Raw genomic sequence first — 20,146 nt, forward strand, 5'->3', positions numbered from 1 at the left:
GAAAGTCGGCATGCACGTACCCCTGTGCCTCACCCCCTTTTTAACGTTCAACCACAAACAGAAGATGACCGTCAACTAAAGGCTCGAAAATGTGCCGATAAGACGGTTGAAGGCTACAAGAAGCGAGCATTGATTCGAGAATAACTGACAGGTGAAGGTCACCCTGTTGTTAGCGGACAGCTCACTTTGTACCACTCAATGCTGCGATGAGGGCATTAGTAGTCGCTTTTTTTCCACTGCCGTCTGGGCAGCGCAGGGGGCCTATAGATATCTGTTCACTCATCGCTGCCTGTCGCTAAAAATGAAGCAGTCACATCTGTAAGAAATTGAACTACACAAGTGCTTCAATGTATGCCAAATTCACACTACAAAATTGATTTTTTTGAATGTTTAACATTGCATGTTTCAGTTATACTAACAATGCTGTCAGCAAAAATTGGGGACGCTCAAGGATGACTTTCAAAGGTGGCATAGTGCACATCAGGGCTTATTGTGGCCACACACACACTCATGGTTAACTTGTCAACTCCAGGAATGGCCATCTACAGCAGGCTTACAGCTGCCTCTTGGAAACTGATGGCTGTGATCTGCCAGACATCTTCCTGGAAAAGGCAAAGTGGCTCTGGGCAAAAGTAAGCAAGTTTGTCTAAATTTGCTTGTGGTGACTGTCTTCGTATGTCGCAGATTAGAGCTGAAGATATTGCTTGCAGGGAGAAAGGGAGCGTGCCCTTGCACAACTTCATCGTGGCATTGAACGTCATTTTCCTGGCTGTGCTACGGATAGTGGCAGCAGTGATTCATCTTCCACGCCTGAAGAACGCTTTGCGTGTGCAAAGGTCAGCTCACCTTTCATTTAAAAAATAGTGCATGTCACTATATCGGACGAGGCCAACGCTGTCCGACGTGCCCGACGTCGAGATGGCTCTTGCTCCATCTGCGCGTTCATCGCGATGACTGGCGTGGAGAAAAAAAAATTTTGCAGCTTCACCCAAAAAGCGAAGCGTCAATTGCGATACAATGTGGCAATGTGGCAGTAGCAGCGAGCAAATTGACCTTCATACAGCTCTCGCTTCAATGCGAATGAAACGTAGAAAGCGCATCGCTTATGAAGTTACTGGCACTACTCGCACTCTGCAAACATCACAGGTCGCTTTGAAGATGCGGCCTGCGCAGGCGTGCACTTTGGTCACGTCGCAGATCGCTTTCAAAATACGATGCCCGCCAGCATGGCCGCACCATATGCAGCAGCCGGAGAAAAACATCCCCCCCCCTCCCTCCACCTCACCCCCGTGCCTCGCATGTGCAACAGGAGAGGGTGTGCATCCACCCCGCCTTCCTCGCTTGAGCATGCTAGACTGAGCCGCGTTCGCCGCCTCATGCTCACACGCTTTCTCTCGCACATAAAGCATACGGCGCACGGCAACAATTTTATAGCCCTTGAGCTTTATAAAGAAACTCCCGGGAGAGAAGCAGCCTGCAACAGAGGCGCAGACCATGCCATGGCCAGGCGCAAACACGTCTCTCTCCAGTCAAGCCTAAACAAAGGGCAGCAGATGGAAAAAGCAACGCTGCGCGGCCTGCGAGCCGACGCCAGCGTCGGCAACGTGCTCCTGCGCACTAACACTCTCCCCATTCACTATGGGGGGGAGTTCGAATTATCGGTGGTGGTGTGGATTTCAGTGTGAATTAGCGGGATGTGTTGCATATTGCTTGTAATACATTGCTGGATGGACCACGGCAGCTGCTTCGAATTATCTGAAATATTGAATTAATGAGTTGTGAATTAACGAGCTTTTACGGTACAACTATGGAGTGGGAAGCATCGACATTGGTGGTTGCCGCAACCATGGCAGTAGCAAAACGTGGCCATTCACGCCAGTACACCACAGACAAAGTAAGGGAGTGGAATAATGCGGCAAAACGAGCGAGGAGGCAGGAAGCGAAATCCCCCATCATCAACTCTCCCGATACAGAGCAGGCGGAACGAGCATTAATGCCAACGTTACTCACCGTGAAAATCTCGAGAGACCACTCAGCGGCATTCAATTGGACATTAATGTTTTCGCATTCACAACTCGAGTGCTTAGGTGTCCTTGGATTTTTTATCTGTAACCAAACTAAATGGGCATAGCATCACCAGGCGACATCATGCTGAAGACATATTAGAAATCTGTTCCATAGGGCTGCCATTTTACATTTTCTCCTTGCCCAGCATAGCATTATTTGTCCTGTCACTTGTGCTTGCAAAGGTCAAAAGTCTCCTAATATGCTTCTTTCTCTGGAGCCTAAGCAACTTCAAAACAGAGCCTGTTTTTTGGAATGTAGGCACGTCTGCTGTTGGCACGGTACAGCGAAGAGTCTGCAGCTGTGGAAAGTACGCGACTGGCCTTCCTGTACAAGAGTGCAGCAAGAGCTTGCGCTACCTGGGAGGATGGATTATTTCACTTTGCCAAATACTGCGACACCATGCTGCCCCTAAACGAGAAGCCAGAAAAGAAAGCGTATGTTTACTCATCAGTTCGACTGTGCATGAAATGGTGGTTCAAAGGCCAACTGCAATGAAATTTTGAACCGCGTAAAAAGCCTAGTTTAAGATAGTGTAGATATAACGGAGCCTCTGTGCAAAATTTGATGTTTGAAATACGAGTGGAAGCACCACGAAAACCTTGCAAAAATAGCTGTTTTTGATACCGAAACTAAAACAAATGCTGCCATTACACATGTGGTCACTCCATCTACAAAGGAGATTGTCCAGCTTCACGTATTTTCTAAACATAAATGCCAACCCTGTACTATATAGGATATCCTATACCCTATATACCCTATATATATGTACCCTGTATATGCCCTATATAGGAACCCTGTACTATATAGGAATAGGACGGTTGTCCTATTCGACCATAATTGACATGAACAGTGCCACACTCTTTCACAATCAACTGCAGCAAGAGAGCCTTTCTCGTTGCATGTGTCAAGTCTCAGCAAAGATGTAGGCGTACCACTCCTTCAGCATCGTCTCATGCCTCCAGCAAAGCTTTGTTATGCCGTGGCAGTGGCAGCTCATAGAATGTGACACCCCATTTATTCAGGTTACTAAGGATGCCCCAGAAGCACATATTAAAATGCACCTCCTAGATCTTTGGGTGAAATACTCACGCCCGGAGTATTACGCTGACGCATCACAATCAAATGCCAGTGTGTCTCATGCAGCACTCGGACCATCTTTACATGACCTAGTGATGCATGGCCTAGAGAATGTGACTCCTTGACATGACATACAAAATAAGGCGGCGCTTGCAGCTGCCCGTGGCTTGCTGTTAAACCTCGGAGGTGGCGTGCTGACACTTATGGCAAGTGACAACCGCCAGGCACACACATCATCTATCAGACAGCTAACAAGAAAATTATGCAGTTAGCAGCCCTGAGGCTTTTCCAAGATTGCTTTAGTGGTATATATTACTCATTTATAACACATTTAGCCAAAGTGAGATTTCGTTGCAGTTGACATGAGGCATTTGTTACGTAAACATCATGCAGTACTTTCACGTGTGACTTCATCTTTGACTCCATTATGCCACATTTCCTACATGATTGCCAACAAAGTTTGTCTACTGCTCTGTTCAATTCAGTTTTTTCTGTATCTCTCTGAATTGCAGCTGAGCAAATTTCTAAAGCTGAATGCAGAACAACAGTAGTTAGGCCTGATTAAATTATGCATTGCCACAAATTTTTTCTTCGTCCTAAAGGGCCCCTTACCAGGCCCCATTACAAATTTTGGTTATGCACTAAATCTGTAAAAGGCTGTCTAAGAAGGGTTTTACCGAAATAATTTTTCAAATCAGTATATTATTGAAGGAGATAGAAGAAATTAACTGCCCTGTTACCAAGCCGCCAGGAGGCAAGTGTCACTGCCACCATGAACACTCTCTCCCTCTGCGTCTAGTTGCGTTCCCAAGCAGTGTTCCTTCCCAGCATTCTCCCACAGCAGAGCCAAGGGATGTACCCTGGCATTGAGCCCTGCCTCCTTTCTTGTGGCGTTGTGCGTTTCGCATTGGTTATTAGTCATGGTGAGTGACAACAGACATTTAGAAAGGGTAGTTGTATGTGTGACCGTGGCTCTCAGGCTCGGAGTTGGCTGCCTTGAAAGTGAAGGAGTGTGGTGATTGGTTTGAAATTTCAGCTATTTTCGTAGCGTAAAGTCCCATAATACTTTGCAGACACATTTGTCAATGCGTCATGTATATGCTATGCTTGGTAGTTAAAAATTACCAAGCTACTGGGAATGAAAAGAAATAAGCCACTTTAAGTTGTAGCAGAAGAAATAATATATGAGAAAGCAGTTGGAGAGAATGTTACAATTGGTGGTCAGCCTCTTGAAGCAATGAAGGAGCACATCAATCTTGGCCATGTAGTTACAGAATACTTGGACCATAAGAAGGAAATCTGCTTACTAAATTGTTTGTAGTGCATGTCACAAACACTCCTAATTAATAAAAGCAGCTTGCTAACATCCTTAACAATAGATATAAATATTCACTGTATTTTGCCAGTGTTAACCCATAGAGTTGAAACTGTGAACCTAGAAGGACTAACAGTGCTTTCAATTGTTTTTAGCAAACCGTGTTCGATGTTGTGTTTCCTCTCAGAGATGATCTTTTTTAACAAAAATGTGCCCAATTTTATGCACGCTGTCAGAGATACAATGGTGCACGTGGTGCGGCACTATGGGGAGTCGCTGCGTTATGGCTGCCAGCACATGTACCACTCCATGCCGCGCATGCTGTCCATCTGGTTTGACCTGGGTTCTCAAGTTGCCGAGATGAGCCGGGCACGTCGTGTGCCTCCTGGACTTGAGAAGCTCGAGGGTTACCTCAAGACCATGACAGACAGGGTGCGTGTGTTAGCACATTTTTTGAAATAATTGTGATATTGTATCCTCATCTCGATAATTGTTAAATCAATGAAGTCCTTGCTTCCTCATTTTTGTTCTTCTTTCTCTTTTTTATTTTAGCAAGGAATCTCTTGAAGGCCTTCTCTCTTCAGATTTTGTTTCTTGGCCTGTATAATCTTGTTCAATTATAACGTAACTGCATACCTGCCAATTCTTTTGAGTTTTCCGTAAAGTTTATGAATATGGGCTCATTCTACAATTTTATGAATGTTGCATCAAGTTAAAGAAAAATTACTATGAAGTTCTGCTTGTTGGTTCCCGAACATTTCATTGTATGTCTGCTCAAGTTGAAAAGATTCCAGAGGACAAGTTCATACAAACAAGTTCCTGAAGCAGGCAAAATCGGCAGCACTAAAGTCACTGGAAAAGCGGCAGTGATCGAAAAACAATTTGTTGGTTGTCAGTATTCATTGTGCCAAGTTTGTCATTGCATGTGTGCTGTGTCCAAAGGTTGATCTGAATCGTCTTTGAAAAAGTGTGTGTGTACCCCTAAAAAGGATTGTCAAGATTTTTAAAAAGAGTGCAATGTAATTAGATGTAACATTGTCTCATAAGTTTATGCTGTGAATAATAGTACAATTATTGAAAGGAAGGCAACACAGGCCTGGACCTGTTTGTTACCAAATGAGTAGAGTGGCATGTTTCTGCGCCCAGTGGCCTAAATATACCATTTGCGCTTACAACCAAAGCATAGTACATTGCATACTGGAAGCTCAAAGGTACACAAATAATGTGTGGCTTGCCGTAACCTTACATCCACAAGTTGTCGTTGAAATATTTGTAGTTATTCCATAGAAAGTGTTGCAGATCAAAAACAACTGCACTGTGCAATGTTTGGAAGTGAGACTTCTATGACTGGACTGCTTTCGTAGGTTCCGCAGCATTGCCTGTCGAGTATGACACGGAGTATACCACTGGAGTTTTATATAGCAGGGAAGCTCACTTTCCAGGAGCATTTTTCTGCTATATTTTACTCAGAGAGCTTGAAAAAAACTGAATGAGTGGTAATATTATGTTGCAGGAAAAAGGAAATGTGCTATGATAGGAATAAAAAATTATTCGAAAAATTTGGCATAAATTCGACAGTCTGTAGTTATACAGATATTAAGAAACTATATAAGCATGTTTCTTTACTGTCGGATATCTTGTAATTTCAAAGTGTTATGTCTGAGTGCATAGTGAGTACTTATAGCTATGCGATTTCAACATCATGACCACACAAACTCTGTTAAGCAAGATCATCGCGTACAGTAACAGGGCCATCCGCTATGCAGTAATTCTTTAATTATTGGCATGAATTAGCAGTGACAGTTTAAAAACAGGGATGGCTCGAAGGTCTATAACGGGGAATAGGAAGAGGAGGGGGGAGGCGTATTCAGAGCCGTCCTAGGAGCTGCGTGTCCTTTGCAAAAGCCAAGAGCGAGTCCAGAATGACCCGTGTCAGAATCCATTGAGCCAGTTGCCGGTTTAATCCACTCCTCGTAGGACGACACTAACAAAAATTGAGAAATGATATAAAATACAAATATACAAAATGCAGAACAACAACAAATACATCTAAATGTATGACTGTAGTGTACATTGGCTTAGATGACAATGTTTCAAATGAACATTGACCGAAAAACTTTGGTCACCGAAAGATCTAGCTAAACTAAGCCACTCTTTGTTGCCGGGCCTGTTCTCTTGATCAGTAGTGCTGCTGTTTCCCTGTGCATACACTTAAGTCAGTCTCTTCTGTTTGTGCAGGCATTGGGTACACTTCTGAACCAGCTGCCACCATATTTGTTCTTCACTGCATTACCACAGCTCATCTCCAGGATCTGCCACTCACACGAACGGGTGTCAGCAATGTTGAAGGTGCATTTTGTCTTTTATATTGCTTAGACTGAAAACAAGAAGCATGTCTGTACCTCTGCATTCCTTTTTTTGTAGAAGATAGCAGCTATACTAAAGAAATTCAGAGAAAAAAGTGGCTGGGGCTTAGCTAACATTAAGCCTGGATATCTCGAAGCGAAAAGGTTCGGTGATGCTTATGGTTTAGCTTATGGTTATGCTTTATGATTTAGCCTATGGATATTCTTACGGTTTAACTTATGGATATGCTTATGGTTTAAGTTATGGATATGCTTACGGTTTAGCTTATGGTTATGCTTTATGATTTAGCCTATGGTTATGCTTATGGTTTCACTTATGGATATGCTTTGGTTAGCTTATGGTTATGTTATATGTGTGCCTTGTGTAGTTATGCAAGGATTATGCAAGTTATGTAGGATTATTAAACTTCTTTATTCATCATTGTTGGGCACATTGTCTTGCGATTTCTGTAGAGCCATAGACACAGCTCTCTGTATCGGTAGTATCACTCTCTTCTCCTTCCTTGTTGAATGTGCACGCCTATTCTCTGGCAAGCGGTTATATAATCGGCCTCCGTGATAAACACGCGCTTGCGGTGAACGTCAAACGATGACGTATAGCGCGGCAGTAGCCATCTGCGTCGACTGCGAACACGCATACGGAGCCAATTCCGACTCCGAACATGCGTACGGAGCCAATTCCGACATACGCCAGCTCACATGAAGCGCGGTGTTGACTAGCGTAGTGAAGCTTTTCGCTTCAAAATAGTTCTAGGAAAGAGACCAATGGTGGATGTCACAGTGTGGGTATACTCACCATAGCAGATTCTTTAATCTGTTCAATACAAACAGAATTGAGAAAATGAAGATGAAGCATATGATCTCTGTTGCATATGCACGCACTCATTTATGTATAATTCTTCATAGAACCAGGATGTCTACTAACCGGGAAAACCGGGAATTCTCAGGAATTTTTTAATAGTCTGGAAATACTCAGGGAAAAATTCAGGAAATTTGTGTTTCTATCAGGAAAAATTAGCTTTTTATTTCCATAATGTTTTTCTATAAGATTTATAATTTATAACATTTTAATAAAATTTATAACGATTGTTTATAAAATTAGTAATCTTATTGAAAGGGAATGGAAGTTGCACTAATGCTGGCTCGTGTAACAAGAGGAATCGTAATGAATTGCCTTTGACGCCATGTCGTCGGCTGGAGGAGTTGTTGTTGTACAGTCAACGACCGATTTTCCTACGGGCGATTTTTCGGACATGCCCGATAATTCGGAGGTCTTCGCGACACCACCATGTACCCCATAAGAGTCAATGTATAAGAACGTCTGAAATGTCTGGCTCAAGAGCACTTCGCCGTCTGATTTTTTTTGGACTTTTTGCCATGATTGCAGGATCAAAACGGCATTAATCAAAACCACCACCACTGCCATTTTGATTATATTGGCACATCGAACCAATGCTCTCACACGCAGATCCGCTGGCAGCCGTAGCCACCACCACGGCAACCCTGCACGTATAATAGGACACAACTTTTAAAAAAAACAGTTGGCAACCAAGGCACACGGACCGTGCAGGGTTGTGTTACTCCGCCAGAAGCAAGCAAAATCGTCATCATGCGACCTTTTCAAAATGGCATCGTACTTGATACTTCCAGAGCATCTGCTGTTCTTGAAGAGTCTTTTCATAGGCGGAAGCGATGAGGTGTGCAACAGACATGGATAAAGTGTGTGGAGTCTGAGCATTTCACTTTTTAAAAGTCTGCACTACAGTTCATTTCATTGCTGAGCCCATTTTATTCATGAAACTTCACGGCCAACTGAAGTGAAACTTGATAATAAATAAGGTTTGTTCAATTCCGAAAAAGGTGCGTGGCATCACAAACGAAAGGGTATAGGGGGTGCCAGTTATGGTGTGCCGGGCTGCACCCACTCGCTGTAAGGTTCAAGGGTGCACTGCACTGCGTTGGCACCTTGCCTTGCACCCCGTTCAATCAAGCACGGTAGTGCAGGGTGCACCGCTGCACCTCAGCGAATCGAAGGCCTAGGTGCAGTGCACCGTGAATAGGTGCAGAAGGGGCAGAGAAACTTGGCTGAATCGAATAGGCTTATAGTCGCCGCGAAGCAAGTGTTTTATCTCAGTTCAATAAAGAATTAAGGTTTCACCGTTTCACTATAATAGACAAGTGAAAACGTATAAAATTATGCGCGAATAATTTATTTTTGTGGCCTTATTTAGGAAACAGGGAAAGTTTGAAGCATGAAGTATTTGCAGCCTCGTGGAGGAGTAGTGGCTGGTGGTTATGAGGGCATGGGCGGGGCTTCATTGCAGACTTAAGTTGCATCTGACTATAGCTGCTTCGACGTTCGCTATTAAGGTTCTTTCCGTTCGGTTCCGTGTTTTTCATTGAAATAATTCGCCGCTGTCAGCAATGGCACCGACTCTGCCTTCGTAATCTTCGCGATTGGCTTCGAAGCTCGGAATGCACAGCACGTTGTATACTCCCGGTTCCAGAAAGTGAGCTTCGCCTCAATACGGCATGTTACGCGGTGAAGCATACGCAAAGTATTGCGGTGAAGCTTAACAAGCGTAGGAAGGGCAATTGTCATGGGACACAGTACGTATTCCTTAATTATACACGCATGCACGCGCCGTCTCCCGTCACAGTACCAGCACCGATATGCCTAATAAGTGTACTGGAAGGCCTTCAGAGCTTTTTCGGACCTGAGCCCCTAAGGACACTAAAAGACTGGCATTCACTTTTTCGGACTGCCCTATTTTTTGGACGTTTTTGCAACCCCTAGGAAGTCCGAAAAAAATGGACGTTGACTGTACAACTGACCAAAAGGATGCTTCAACTGATTTGTGGGGCTACCGTACGGTGGAACGAGCACAAAAATAGGAAGGACTGTTGCATTAAGGATTGATCTGGAAAGCAACTGTGCTGCTTCTTCTTTGAAGGAGCTTGAGCTCAAAAATGAAGGTATTGGCTGACGCCCAGATGCAGGTGTCCCTCATCCGAATCAAAATAAACTCTTTAAAGCAGTGAAACGCAACACAGGCATTGTGCGTGGGCTGAGAGTATGTCGGGACAATTGAGGTTGACTTTCCAGCTGCTAAAAGAGAATCTCACTTGTGCCAAAGTTCAGGCCTCATACCAATGAGCTTGGTATCATTTAACAGAAACAGCTTGTATTCGAAAATATTTACTTCTGTATGCGTCTCCTTTTTATTCGTATTTGATAATGTTCGACTCGATTTGCAATAGGTTTTACCATTTTCTCGAATATATCTTATTCGCTGTGAATTTTACTAACCCCTCCCTTCTGTTTTCTTTTTGAATAAAATAGCACTACTCCTTACTATGCAAACTGGATTAAGGCCTTTTTTTTAAACATACTAGAGAGTGACAGCATCGGGCGACATGGTGTCAGTCCTTCTTGACATAAAACAAAGTTCTTTATCACTCAGGGAATTCTGCAAAGGCACTCAGGGAAAACCTGGAAAACTCCGGGAATTTAGAAATGTGAACTTGATAGACACCCTGGAAACATAATATATCAATTAAAATATAAACTAGCAACACTTAACTATGAAGTCCTAACTTAGTCCGCAAACTATGTGAACCAAGTTCAAATGTTTACACGTCACTATCCGTGATTGCGTCGATTGTCTGTTGTGGCTGATATTTTCCAATTGCAGACGGGCGGCCAGGCAATGTGGCAGGAATGGTTACTTGCGAAGGCATACCAGGAGTGTAGGCCAAGTGTAGAAAGGCTGTGTTTGATGGTCCTCTGGAAGCCTCGAAGGCTTTAAGCATTGAGCTGCAAGCCCAGGAGCAATAGGCATGGGCAGGAGTGTGGACCCATCATCCACGAGTCTGCTTCTTCCTCCACTGCTGCCTTCCTCTCACAGCTTCTACTTTCACAATGGGACTTTTTCCCTGTTCTACGCTCACACCTCGAGGCTCTCCGGCGATTCTTCTTTTTTGTTCACGCTTCTTACCTCTGTTGTTTTATGATCACACACGTCTTTGTCACATTTCGTTGGTGACGGCAACATGTGCACCTCATGAGAGTGGACTGTCAAAGATAATGAAAAATAAAAATGTTAGCCTAAAGGCTAATATACGGTTGATTAATGCTTTAGTTTTTTCCTGTAGTGATGTGTGGATGTGAGTTGTGAACTTTGTTGAAATATGAAAGAAAGAAACACAATTCTTTCAAGCTCTGGTGCCGGCATACAGTCTTCAGAATTCCACGGGCTGCCTGGTGAAGTCATCTTTTGGTCTTTAGTTAGATAAAACTCAAATGTTCCTTGGAAGTAAAATGCAATGAAACTAAACCTTTCTAAATTGGGTCATGTCATGTGGCTGCTGGATCAGCAGAACATAAATTAATGTTCGCTTACGGTGATGGTAAGAGGAAATGCGGTTGCCAGTGCATGAGATGGCTAGATGGTATTCTTCAGGCCATAGGAGAGCATCCCAGTGAGCTTAAAGGACTTGTTTTAAGCAGATAATTTTGATGTTCATATGCTCATGGTGTCACCAAGAGTTGAAAGGAGCTCGGTGTTAAGTATTGTGAGGTGTAGGCAGATTAGTTATGTCCCTGTCAGACGGGCAGATTTAGTGTCCTTTTGAGCAGCTGCACTTCACCATTAGAGTCATTCACAGGCTGTCACAAGAATAGGTTTAGTGACTCAAGTGCATTCATTGAACTTACTTTACTGTGGCAAAGTGCGCAGCCTCAATAGCAGTACTTCGAAAGTGAATATAAAAGAGATTAATCAATGCAATGAAGTTAAGAAATTTTCGTGCATAAGATTAGGTCAGCTGGCACAAGACAAGGGTAATTGGAGAAAGGCTTTCTTCCGGCGGACATAAGCAGGCTGGTGATGATGGTGACTGCTTTTGAAACCATTTGGAGGGGTTCAAATATTTGAAGCATCTTCACTTATGGAAACTGCCATTCTTCTCCTGCTAACAAAAGCCATCTCATTTTTCAGGAGCTGATGCCACACGACTCTAGGCACTTCTAAACATCGCTCATGACTACTGATCGTGTTAATATTATTATGCTAATATTGCCCAAATTAACAAGTATGTGATGTGTGGGCTCATTTACCAATCGCCATTGCCATAAATTGTGTACAATACTTCCCTTTCCTATCTATCAGGGTGCCACCAAAGTGATACTTGCTGTGGCAAAGTGCATTAGCTCCAACTGCCTTTTCTGTCAACTGTTCTTTTTTTTACTCCCCGCCCCCCATTCCCATTTTCTGTTTAGGAGATTATAGCTCGCCTGCTCGCCACCTACGCACCACAGGCAGTATGGATGATGATTGCAGTCTCCAAGGTAACAGTTTTCTGTGCCTTTGATGCTAATGGAAACATAGTAGATACCATCTTTTTGCGGGTTTTCTTGTGGCTGTCGTCAAAGTGTCTTTGCAACGCATATTTCTAACTTAGCAGTTCCTTTTCTTTTCCCTTGCTCTCCTTGTATTTTCATTATTTCAAACACTGTTGTCTAGGCCCCACGCAGCACATATAGCATTCATGGTGCCTGACCAATCATTAGCAACCTTGGCTCATCTTTCTTTTTTCTTCTTCTTCTTTTTGCTAGATGAGCTATTAAACATGCTCTTTTCAACAGTTCGAACAAATTCATCAACAGGAGCTTTCATATTCAATGATTGCATAGTACCCATCATAAATCTGTGAAGTGTTGCAGAAAAAGAGATGCATGTAATTGTGAATATATGTATATTGCAGAATCCTTATAAGTGGAGCAAGTGTCAGTCCTTGCTCTGGAACTCCTCATTAATTTTGTCACAATGCAACAGAGCTTTTGTAACTAGTACTTGATTGATTGTACAGTGGCATATATTGAGATGTTATACATTTACTTGAGAATAGTGTTTGCCTGAGCTCGTTGGGTGTACATTGCATGAGAGATTTCCGACAAAAAACCCTGATATGGACAGGAGGGAAGAAGCTATGGCCATTGACGGGAGCAAGCAACCATGCATCAATGCACCATCAATTTTACTAACAGAAAAATAAGAAGGCTACCTGCACAAAACCAGTCTCATCAGCGTGGGAAACTATCAGTGTGGCAAGAAGAAAAAAGGAAAAAGACACTGGATTGGTTATTTTATGCTATATTGTGTCCAAAAAAATATAAATGTTTGGTTGCTAGTCCAGCAGTGCGGCATGTGTCAGCTTGCCTTCTGTCCATGTCAGTGTTTTCTGCTGGAAATCTTTATTGTAATTGTGCATCTACACTGTGTATTATTGCATGTGCAATGAGGGTGCAAGGAGAAAGGACTTCTGCCAACACCTTTTACAATGAGTTCAGGAAGATTGTTCAGTGCTGTATTGGGAACCGGACATATGGTCAACCAACTCACTTGACGCATCCAACATGCAGTCCTCGTACCCGATGCGGGTGCAACGGTGTCAGCAGGTGTTTCAGCTGGCACGGCAGCAGAACCCAAACCTGGCAAAGTTCCTGAGCGACACGCTATCCCTCTGTGAGAAGTTGCTGGAGCTGTGCAACCGGCCTGTTGGCGAGACCAATGTACTTCAAATCTCGGTGCACGTCAAAGGCTTTCACGAGATGCTGAAGGACCCGTGAGTCTCTTGACTGACCCACATTATGGCCAAATTTAAATACATTTAGTGACCATATTATTATGACCAAATTAACTGTATATTAGTGAATCTTGGTCATTCTTCTGTAGGGGAAGCCTACAAAAATTACTGGGATTGATTATCTTTTATTTTTTAATGCAGTGGTGTAATTATTTATCTACTAATTAACAATTAAGTAGCTTCAGCTTGTCATTTCCACAGTATGCAACATCAACAGATGTTGCTTTGTAAATACAAAGGCTTTTCCTTGGTTACACTTGTGCTTCATTTTCTCATACTCCCAACCCACACCGTGTCCCAACCTCTGCCACTGGTAAAAGTTGCTTGCTTGCTGTTTCAAAAGTGCAATTCACCACTCTGTGCTCTTTTTTTTCTTTGATTCTTTTTCTGTGCTTTTATTTAATGGTATGAAATGGAATGATGGGCTCAGAGCACTGAACTGTTTTAACTTCCTATGTACCACCATAAACTGCTTGTGCTGTCCTGTATGCCTGCTGAGCTTGAGGTCTCAGGTTCAATTCTGGTCGCCGCAGCCGCACTTCAGTGAGGGCAAGAGGCAAATACATTCGTGTACTTAGATTCAGGTGCGCAATAAAGAACCTTGGGTGGTCAAAATTAATACAAAGTCCTCCACTATGGTGTGCCTTGTAATCAGATTGTAGTTTTGGCACATAAAACCCCAAAGTGTATTATTTTAATTTTTTTTATCCTGCATGCAGTGGCTTCAGCCGCATCCTACTGCCTTTGCAGTCGGCCACATCAGTGTCACTCCCAACTGGTGGGACACCCAGGGACCACAAGCCATTCCCCCAGACACCCGTCCACTTAGTTTCAATCAATGACCGGGTAACAATGAATCTTTTCCCTCTACCTTTCTAGTTGCAAAATCATGTCTAACCCATCTCCTAGGGTGTTTTCTTTCATTTTTAACTGTGCCCGGATAGCAAAAACCTTTTCACCATTGTGCATGTTTTCTACTGCTCAAGCAAATTATGTATAACATTCTGATATTCACAAGTTTCTGGCACTTTCACGATAGCTTGGTGTTTCGAGATACTGTTCGTGCAATGCTATTGAATACAGTGGTTCCTGATCTAGGGGGCACTGCCCCCTAAGCCCTGAGGGCAGACCCCGTCTAATGTGTAGTAAATTAAACCTTGGTTTCAAAACAAGAAATAATAATGATAATAATAATAATAATAATAATAGTTTGTGTAGATGAAATGTGCCCTGGCTCTTGCCCCCACACTCAAAGTAAACTTCCGAAGCCCCAGGTTGGATGAGAGGTGTAATATGTAAAGTACTTAAATTAGGAAAATAAAGATTAAACAGGTTTTGTGCTGTGTGCAGCTAACTTGTGACATGGGAATGGCCTTACTCCTTAGAACTTATTCTCTGCATTGAAACAGGAATTCGAATTCTCTTTTACAAATTCACTGTGATGAAAAAAGTTTCTTCCGAGTACCGTTTTAGCAAAACATTTTTAGTACTTCTCCTATGTCCTTTAGTGCATGCTTATGCTGCAAGAATTGTAAATAATCATTGCATGCATGACTAGATCAGTCCAGAATATACAGCTGCATTAGCAAAGGATCAGTGCTAGAGCAACTTACTTATTGGGACATAAAACTGTGCACTTTTGATGTTCTGTATTTATCGCCCCTTTAGCATGCTTTATATCACCAGCATAGTGTTTCAGTAGCACGTTCCATTCCTCAATCTAGTTCTTTTAGCCACAGTAAGTTTATGCCACCTGATGTAGACTTTCGAACTTGCTGCCTGACATTAATTGCATGGTCAATCCACAGAATACATTGACATCTGTCCCTGCAGGAAATAATGAAATCAAACCAAGTAAAAAAAGTTATAGTATTGAGGTGTCTTCCAGTCTACAGCTCAGTCAGATAACTTTATTGTTGTAGGCAGAGTAGCTTTACCTTATGCACCTGTGTGTACATCTGCACATGTTCACGATGCTACTACAAGCTTCATGACTATTGCTAAAATGAACATTTATTGTCTCTTATTTCAGGTTGATGTGCTCTCATCACTTCAGAAGCCAAAAAAGATCAGTGTGAAGGGCAGCGACGGCAAAACTTATGCCATGATGCTGAAGCCAAAGGTTTGTCATCGCAGCATGGGCATCTCTGATTTCGTAACACTTTTCTAGCATATGCCTTTGTTAGTGAGCATAGCCTGCTCTCTGAGCATATACCTCACCTCCTATGTTCATCCCCAATTACAGTGCCCAAAGATGGAGAGAAAAAAAAGAGAAATAAATTTGCATATTCACATTCACATAAGAAATTCATGTATTCACAGAGTTATTCCACGTAATTACCGCATTTGCGCAGATGTAATGCAATACCGTGTGTGTGTGTGCGCGCGCGTGCGTGCGTGCGTGTGTGTGTGTGCGTGTGTGTTATAACCCAAAAGATAAGTTTAAGGTTGTACAAGTTCTGTGCTCCTTTGCCCCACAGCTCTGCACTTCAAATACTAGCAAGCTTAACCACAAGACACTGAGTTATGTTGAAAACACAATTTTAGCCCCTACGGACAAATATGGACATTGTGGTATTACAGACAAGTGTTTTTCAACAGGCAGGCCTTACGTGCACACTCATGTTCGTGTGCAATCCACTACCATGGACCCAGGTGGTCATGCACTTGCATAAGCTCGCACTATGCTGAAACATGCTGTTAAAAACTGGCTGCCAAAGTCTTTATGCCACAAATAGTTGTAGCATCTAACTGTTGAAAAACCGTATTGTAACAGTTACTAGCAACACACAAGCACATGCTTGAATATTGTTACTTGGAGTTTTGAGGTCTGTACTCTTGGTGTAATTGTGTTCTTTTGACACTTTGAGAGATTTGATGCAAACAGGGAAGACATCCAAAACCTGTGTTGTACACACACACTTTTCAACAATCATTGAGACAAATGGCTGCAGAAATATGCCAACTTTTCTGGCTTTGTCGAAGGCATATCTCAACAGAACCAATGGAGCTTGTGAATTTCAACAATTGCTAGTACATGTGTGATGCAGTTATAAAATTTGAAGGTGGCAGAGGGCCATTTGTTAAACATCTCGCAGTTTATACCTGTCACTGCATTATCATGCTTACACTTCTCCAGACTCTTTACAAGGTATTCATTTCACATTAACAATGTGTATTTTGGCTACACAGGATGATCTTCGCAAGGACTGCCGACTCATGGAGTTCAACAACCTAATGAATCGCTACCTCAAGCAGAGTGCTGAAGGTCTCAGGCGCAGACTGCACATACGCACTTACGTATGTAGCGTCTTAGAAAACTTTTATGTTAGCATTCATTATAATGCACTGCATACATTATCCTCTTGTCACAAGAGTACCAGAATAGTAGTGGTGTGCAAATATAGAATAGTGGATTTTGAATAGAATATTGAATAGAATATCAAATATTAGAAACTTTGTCACAAAATTTAGCGCTTAAAAATTTTGCACAAATACCGTGCTGCGCATGCTAGGAGTCTCCTAGCATTGCGTAACAAAAATGTTGCGCGCTATCAGTAACTTAGGTAAATAAAATCAAGATATACAGTATGGTCTACTCTTATTAAAGGGAACATCAACTTAGTATGCCAGCACTGATTACAGCTAAGTTCTAGTATATGAAGTTCTGGAAATTTTTGTCAATAGAATTTCTGTTGAATAGAATCTGGTGTGTGTGTGCATATGCATGCATGCATGTGTGTGTGTGTGTGTGTCTGTTTTCCCGCTCTGAAAATAATGAATTAGTGACATTCTGTTGTACTGAATAACAACGAGGTTCTCAGTTTACTGGTGGACCTGTGTTTTGTGGCAATCTTCTATTTATTGCACAGAAAGCTTTTCTTTCCGGTTTTTAAAATACAGAGGAGGCTAAACCAACTTTATGGCAGTTGGGTTATCGTAAGGCCAATATGTGCAACAGATGAAAGGACCGTGCATCACATTACTTTATCGCCACTCTGCGTGTAGTCGGCGCTGACGGTAAAGAACAGGTGCCGTTTCATTGCGAGTTCCAGCGTGGTTTGCCACCTATCAAAAAATCAGAAATCAAGGGTCATGGCAGTTTCTGGTGGTGGTTGTTGTTGTTATGCGGTCTATTTAGTGTGGTGTGATGTTTTCTACATGGGAAATGGTTCTGTGAGATTTCCTGAAGTGATTCAAGTCAGCATGGTCAGAGTTTTTACGGCATGCTCGGCTTTGCTAATTAACTTTACTATAATTAAGCAAGAGGTTTCTGTCACTGGTTTCTTCATTCTCTGTCCCCTCTCCGCCCTCTCTTTCTTTTTCTGAATGCAGAATGTGGTTCCTCTGAATGAAGAATGTGGGCTTATTGAATGGATTCCAGACCTTCAGGGATTCCGGTTCATTCTAAACCGCATCTACCGTGAAAAAGGCTTACTTGTCTCCAGCAAAGAGATTAAAGAGATGATGCCCGAACTTGCCACCAGTGTTGAGTACGTATCATGTTGTCATTTACATTTACACTTTGCGAATGTAGCATGTCTACATCACATAGTCTGATAGAGTAAAATATTCTCGCGTCATCAACAGTGGCTGGACAAAGAATTTTGCTGTTGCCAACATTTCAACAAGGGGACTTGCCTTCAATTGGTCAAGTCCCCTTGTCAAGGAACTAGCTCCAGCAACATCCCTTTTTTGGCCACTGTCAATCACTTTGTTTCTATCTTCCTTTGATCATCTGTCCATATTGTCATATAGAAACATGAATATGTGCGTAGCACAGAGAAATCCATGATAGAGAAGGCTTTTAGGAACAAACTCGGTGCCATGTGTCCAATAAATGAAAATTATGAATGATGACTTTCGATGTACTTTATATTCTTGTTTATTTCATGCACAGGAAGAAACTGGCCATATTCAAAGAAAAATTTCTTCCTCGGTTTCCACCTGTTTTCGTTGAATGGTTTCACAAGAACTTCCCGGATCCAACTGCCTGGTCAGTGCCCTTTTTGTCATCGATGATCATTGTGAAATGGTCTCAAGTTTATAGTTATAGTTTAGTGAGTGAAGTCTTAATGTATAAAGGTCTGAGAAAGTTTTTTTTTTTTATTCTTTTGAACGTCTGCTAACAAAAGTGTTGCATTCATTCACTATAATAGCATTTGTGCACTATTTCACATCTTAATTTTACATTAGATTGTGCAGCCTGTCATGGCAAGGAGCTTTCGATTATTTTAGATCTCTGGTATCAAGGAGCACTAATTTATCACTGAAAAAGGCATTTCCATTTAGGCCACTGTGACAATTTGTTTTCACAACTTGCACCTGAGGCTGCAACTTTGCTTACAGTTGAATCATTTCGCAACGAAGTTGCATTCAACACGAAATCAGTACCTTTATTACATTTGATATTTGTCATCACATTTGTCATAGACAGATATTTGTTACACGGTGATTATCAGCGAAATACATTCTAAATTTACTTCATTATATCCATTAATTCGTTACTATAGTTATTTTCCCACACATTCATAAGGCCTTAATGTACCAGTTTTCGTGTTCAGTAAGGATGGCACACTTTATGTAGTTACTAGCACAATAACAGTGCAACAGGGGTGCTGAGATTTTCTCAGCACTGAATATTGAAGTGTTTTCTCTGATAAATTGTTGGCTTGTTCATTGAGACATTATAGTGCACTTAAAAGACAGGAAAGTATAGGAACATTGGTTGTGCTACTGAAGTTAGCTTTTATTTGTTTATTTATTTAAGAATGCTGCCAATCTCGTCAGAGATTATAGCAGGAAAGGTATAGAAATGTCTGTTGGTTTCACAGAGTCATACATTATACACTGTGCTATTTAAACAATAAATTATAAAAATGGTTTTGGTTACACCATCTACATAGAAGAAAAAGAAAAATAATGCATTTGTAACAATGACATAGTCTAGACACTCAGTAAGTTTAATATTACTTTGATGACGTTGAGGCTACTTGTGACGCAAGCAATTCGTTGTCAACCATGCCATTAAACCTGTTTAATGATAATTCGTTAGTTACAGTGGATTTCAGTGAGTTGTAGTCTTTAATTCCTAGAGGAAAAAATGAGTATTTCAAGCAATTTGTATTGAAAGAGTATTCAGTTAGTGTATTGGAGTGCTTATGATGAAATGGTCTTCCATTTGAGTCAGATATAATTTTTGACGTATCAGTTTTTATCATGTGTAGAAACTGGAACATCAGTTTTAACTGTGTTATTTTGGTTCGATTTTGTAATGTTATGATGCCAACATGATTAAGTAAGTTGTGTTGGGGAGTCTGTAACTTTATACTTATTGAAAATAAGCCTTATTGCTTTTCTTTGTACTGCCTTTATTTTGCTCACCTGTTGTTAGGTAAAAGAAAACCAGACAGGGCTAGTATATTCTAGTACAGATTAGACAAGTGTTGTATAACCTATTAGTTTGGTATTTGGTGGAGCTAGTTTAAGATGTCTTTTGAGTACAAACAGTCGCTTCAGGGCTGTGCTAGTAATGTTATCGACATGAGTCTCCCATCTGGATCGCTTGAAATTGTTATTCCCAAGTATTTGTGATCATTTACTTTAGTCAGGGGACAGCTGTCAATAGTGTAAGAAAAGTTAGACCCTTACTTTTTGCAAGTTATTACCAAGG

General features: G+C 41.8%; 1 protein-coding gene across 2 annotated transcripts in view; it reads left to right on the forward strand.

The window, feature by feature from the left end:
- mei-41 (ATR serine/threonine kinase meiotic 41) overlaps window positions 1-20,146 on the forward strand; it is a 131,246-nt gene that overhangs the window by 96,753 nt on the left and 14,347 nt on the right. Inside the window, exons 45-56 of one of the 2 annotated variants that reach the window (XM_075680723.1) lie at window positions 533-632; window positions 711-836; window positions 2,326-2,501; window positions 4,696-4,891; window positions 6,698-6,808; window positions 12,107-12,175; window positions 13,250-13,452; window positions 14,193-14,319; window positions 15,506-15,595; window positions 16,666-16,773; window positions 17,809-17,966; window positions 18,374-18,469. In XM_075680723.1, the coding sequence (XP_075536838.1) occupies window positions 533-632; window positions 711-836; window positions 2,326-2,501; window positions 4,696-4,891; window positions 6,698-6,808; window positions 12,107-12,175; window positions 13,250-13,452; window positions 14,193-14,319; window positions 15,506-15,595; window positions 16,666-16,773; window positions 17,809-17,966; window positions 18,374-18,469 (1,560 nt within the window). Of the gene's footprint in view, window positions 1-532; window positions 633-710; window positions 837-2,325; window positions 2,502-4,695; window positions 4,892-6,697; window positions 6,809-12,106; window positions 12,176-13,249; window positions 13,453-14,192; window positions 14,320-15,505; window positions 15,596-16,665; window positions 16,774-17,808; window positions 17,967-18,373; window positions 18,470-20,146 lie in introns of those variants that run through there. The other variant, XR_012825986.1, reaches the window with a different exon arrangement.

The sequence above is a fragment of the Dermacentor variabilis genome, chromosome 2 (assembly GCF_050947875.1).
Source record: "Dermacentor variabilis isolate Ectoservices chromosome 2, ASM5094787v1, whole genome shotgun sequence".
NCBI classification, from domain to species: domain Eukaryota; kingdom Metazoa; phylum Arthropoda; class Arachnida; order Ixodida; family Ixodidae; genus Dermacentor; species Dermacentor variabilis.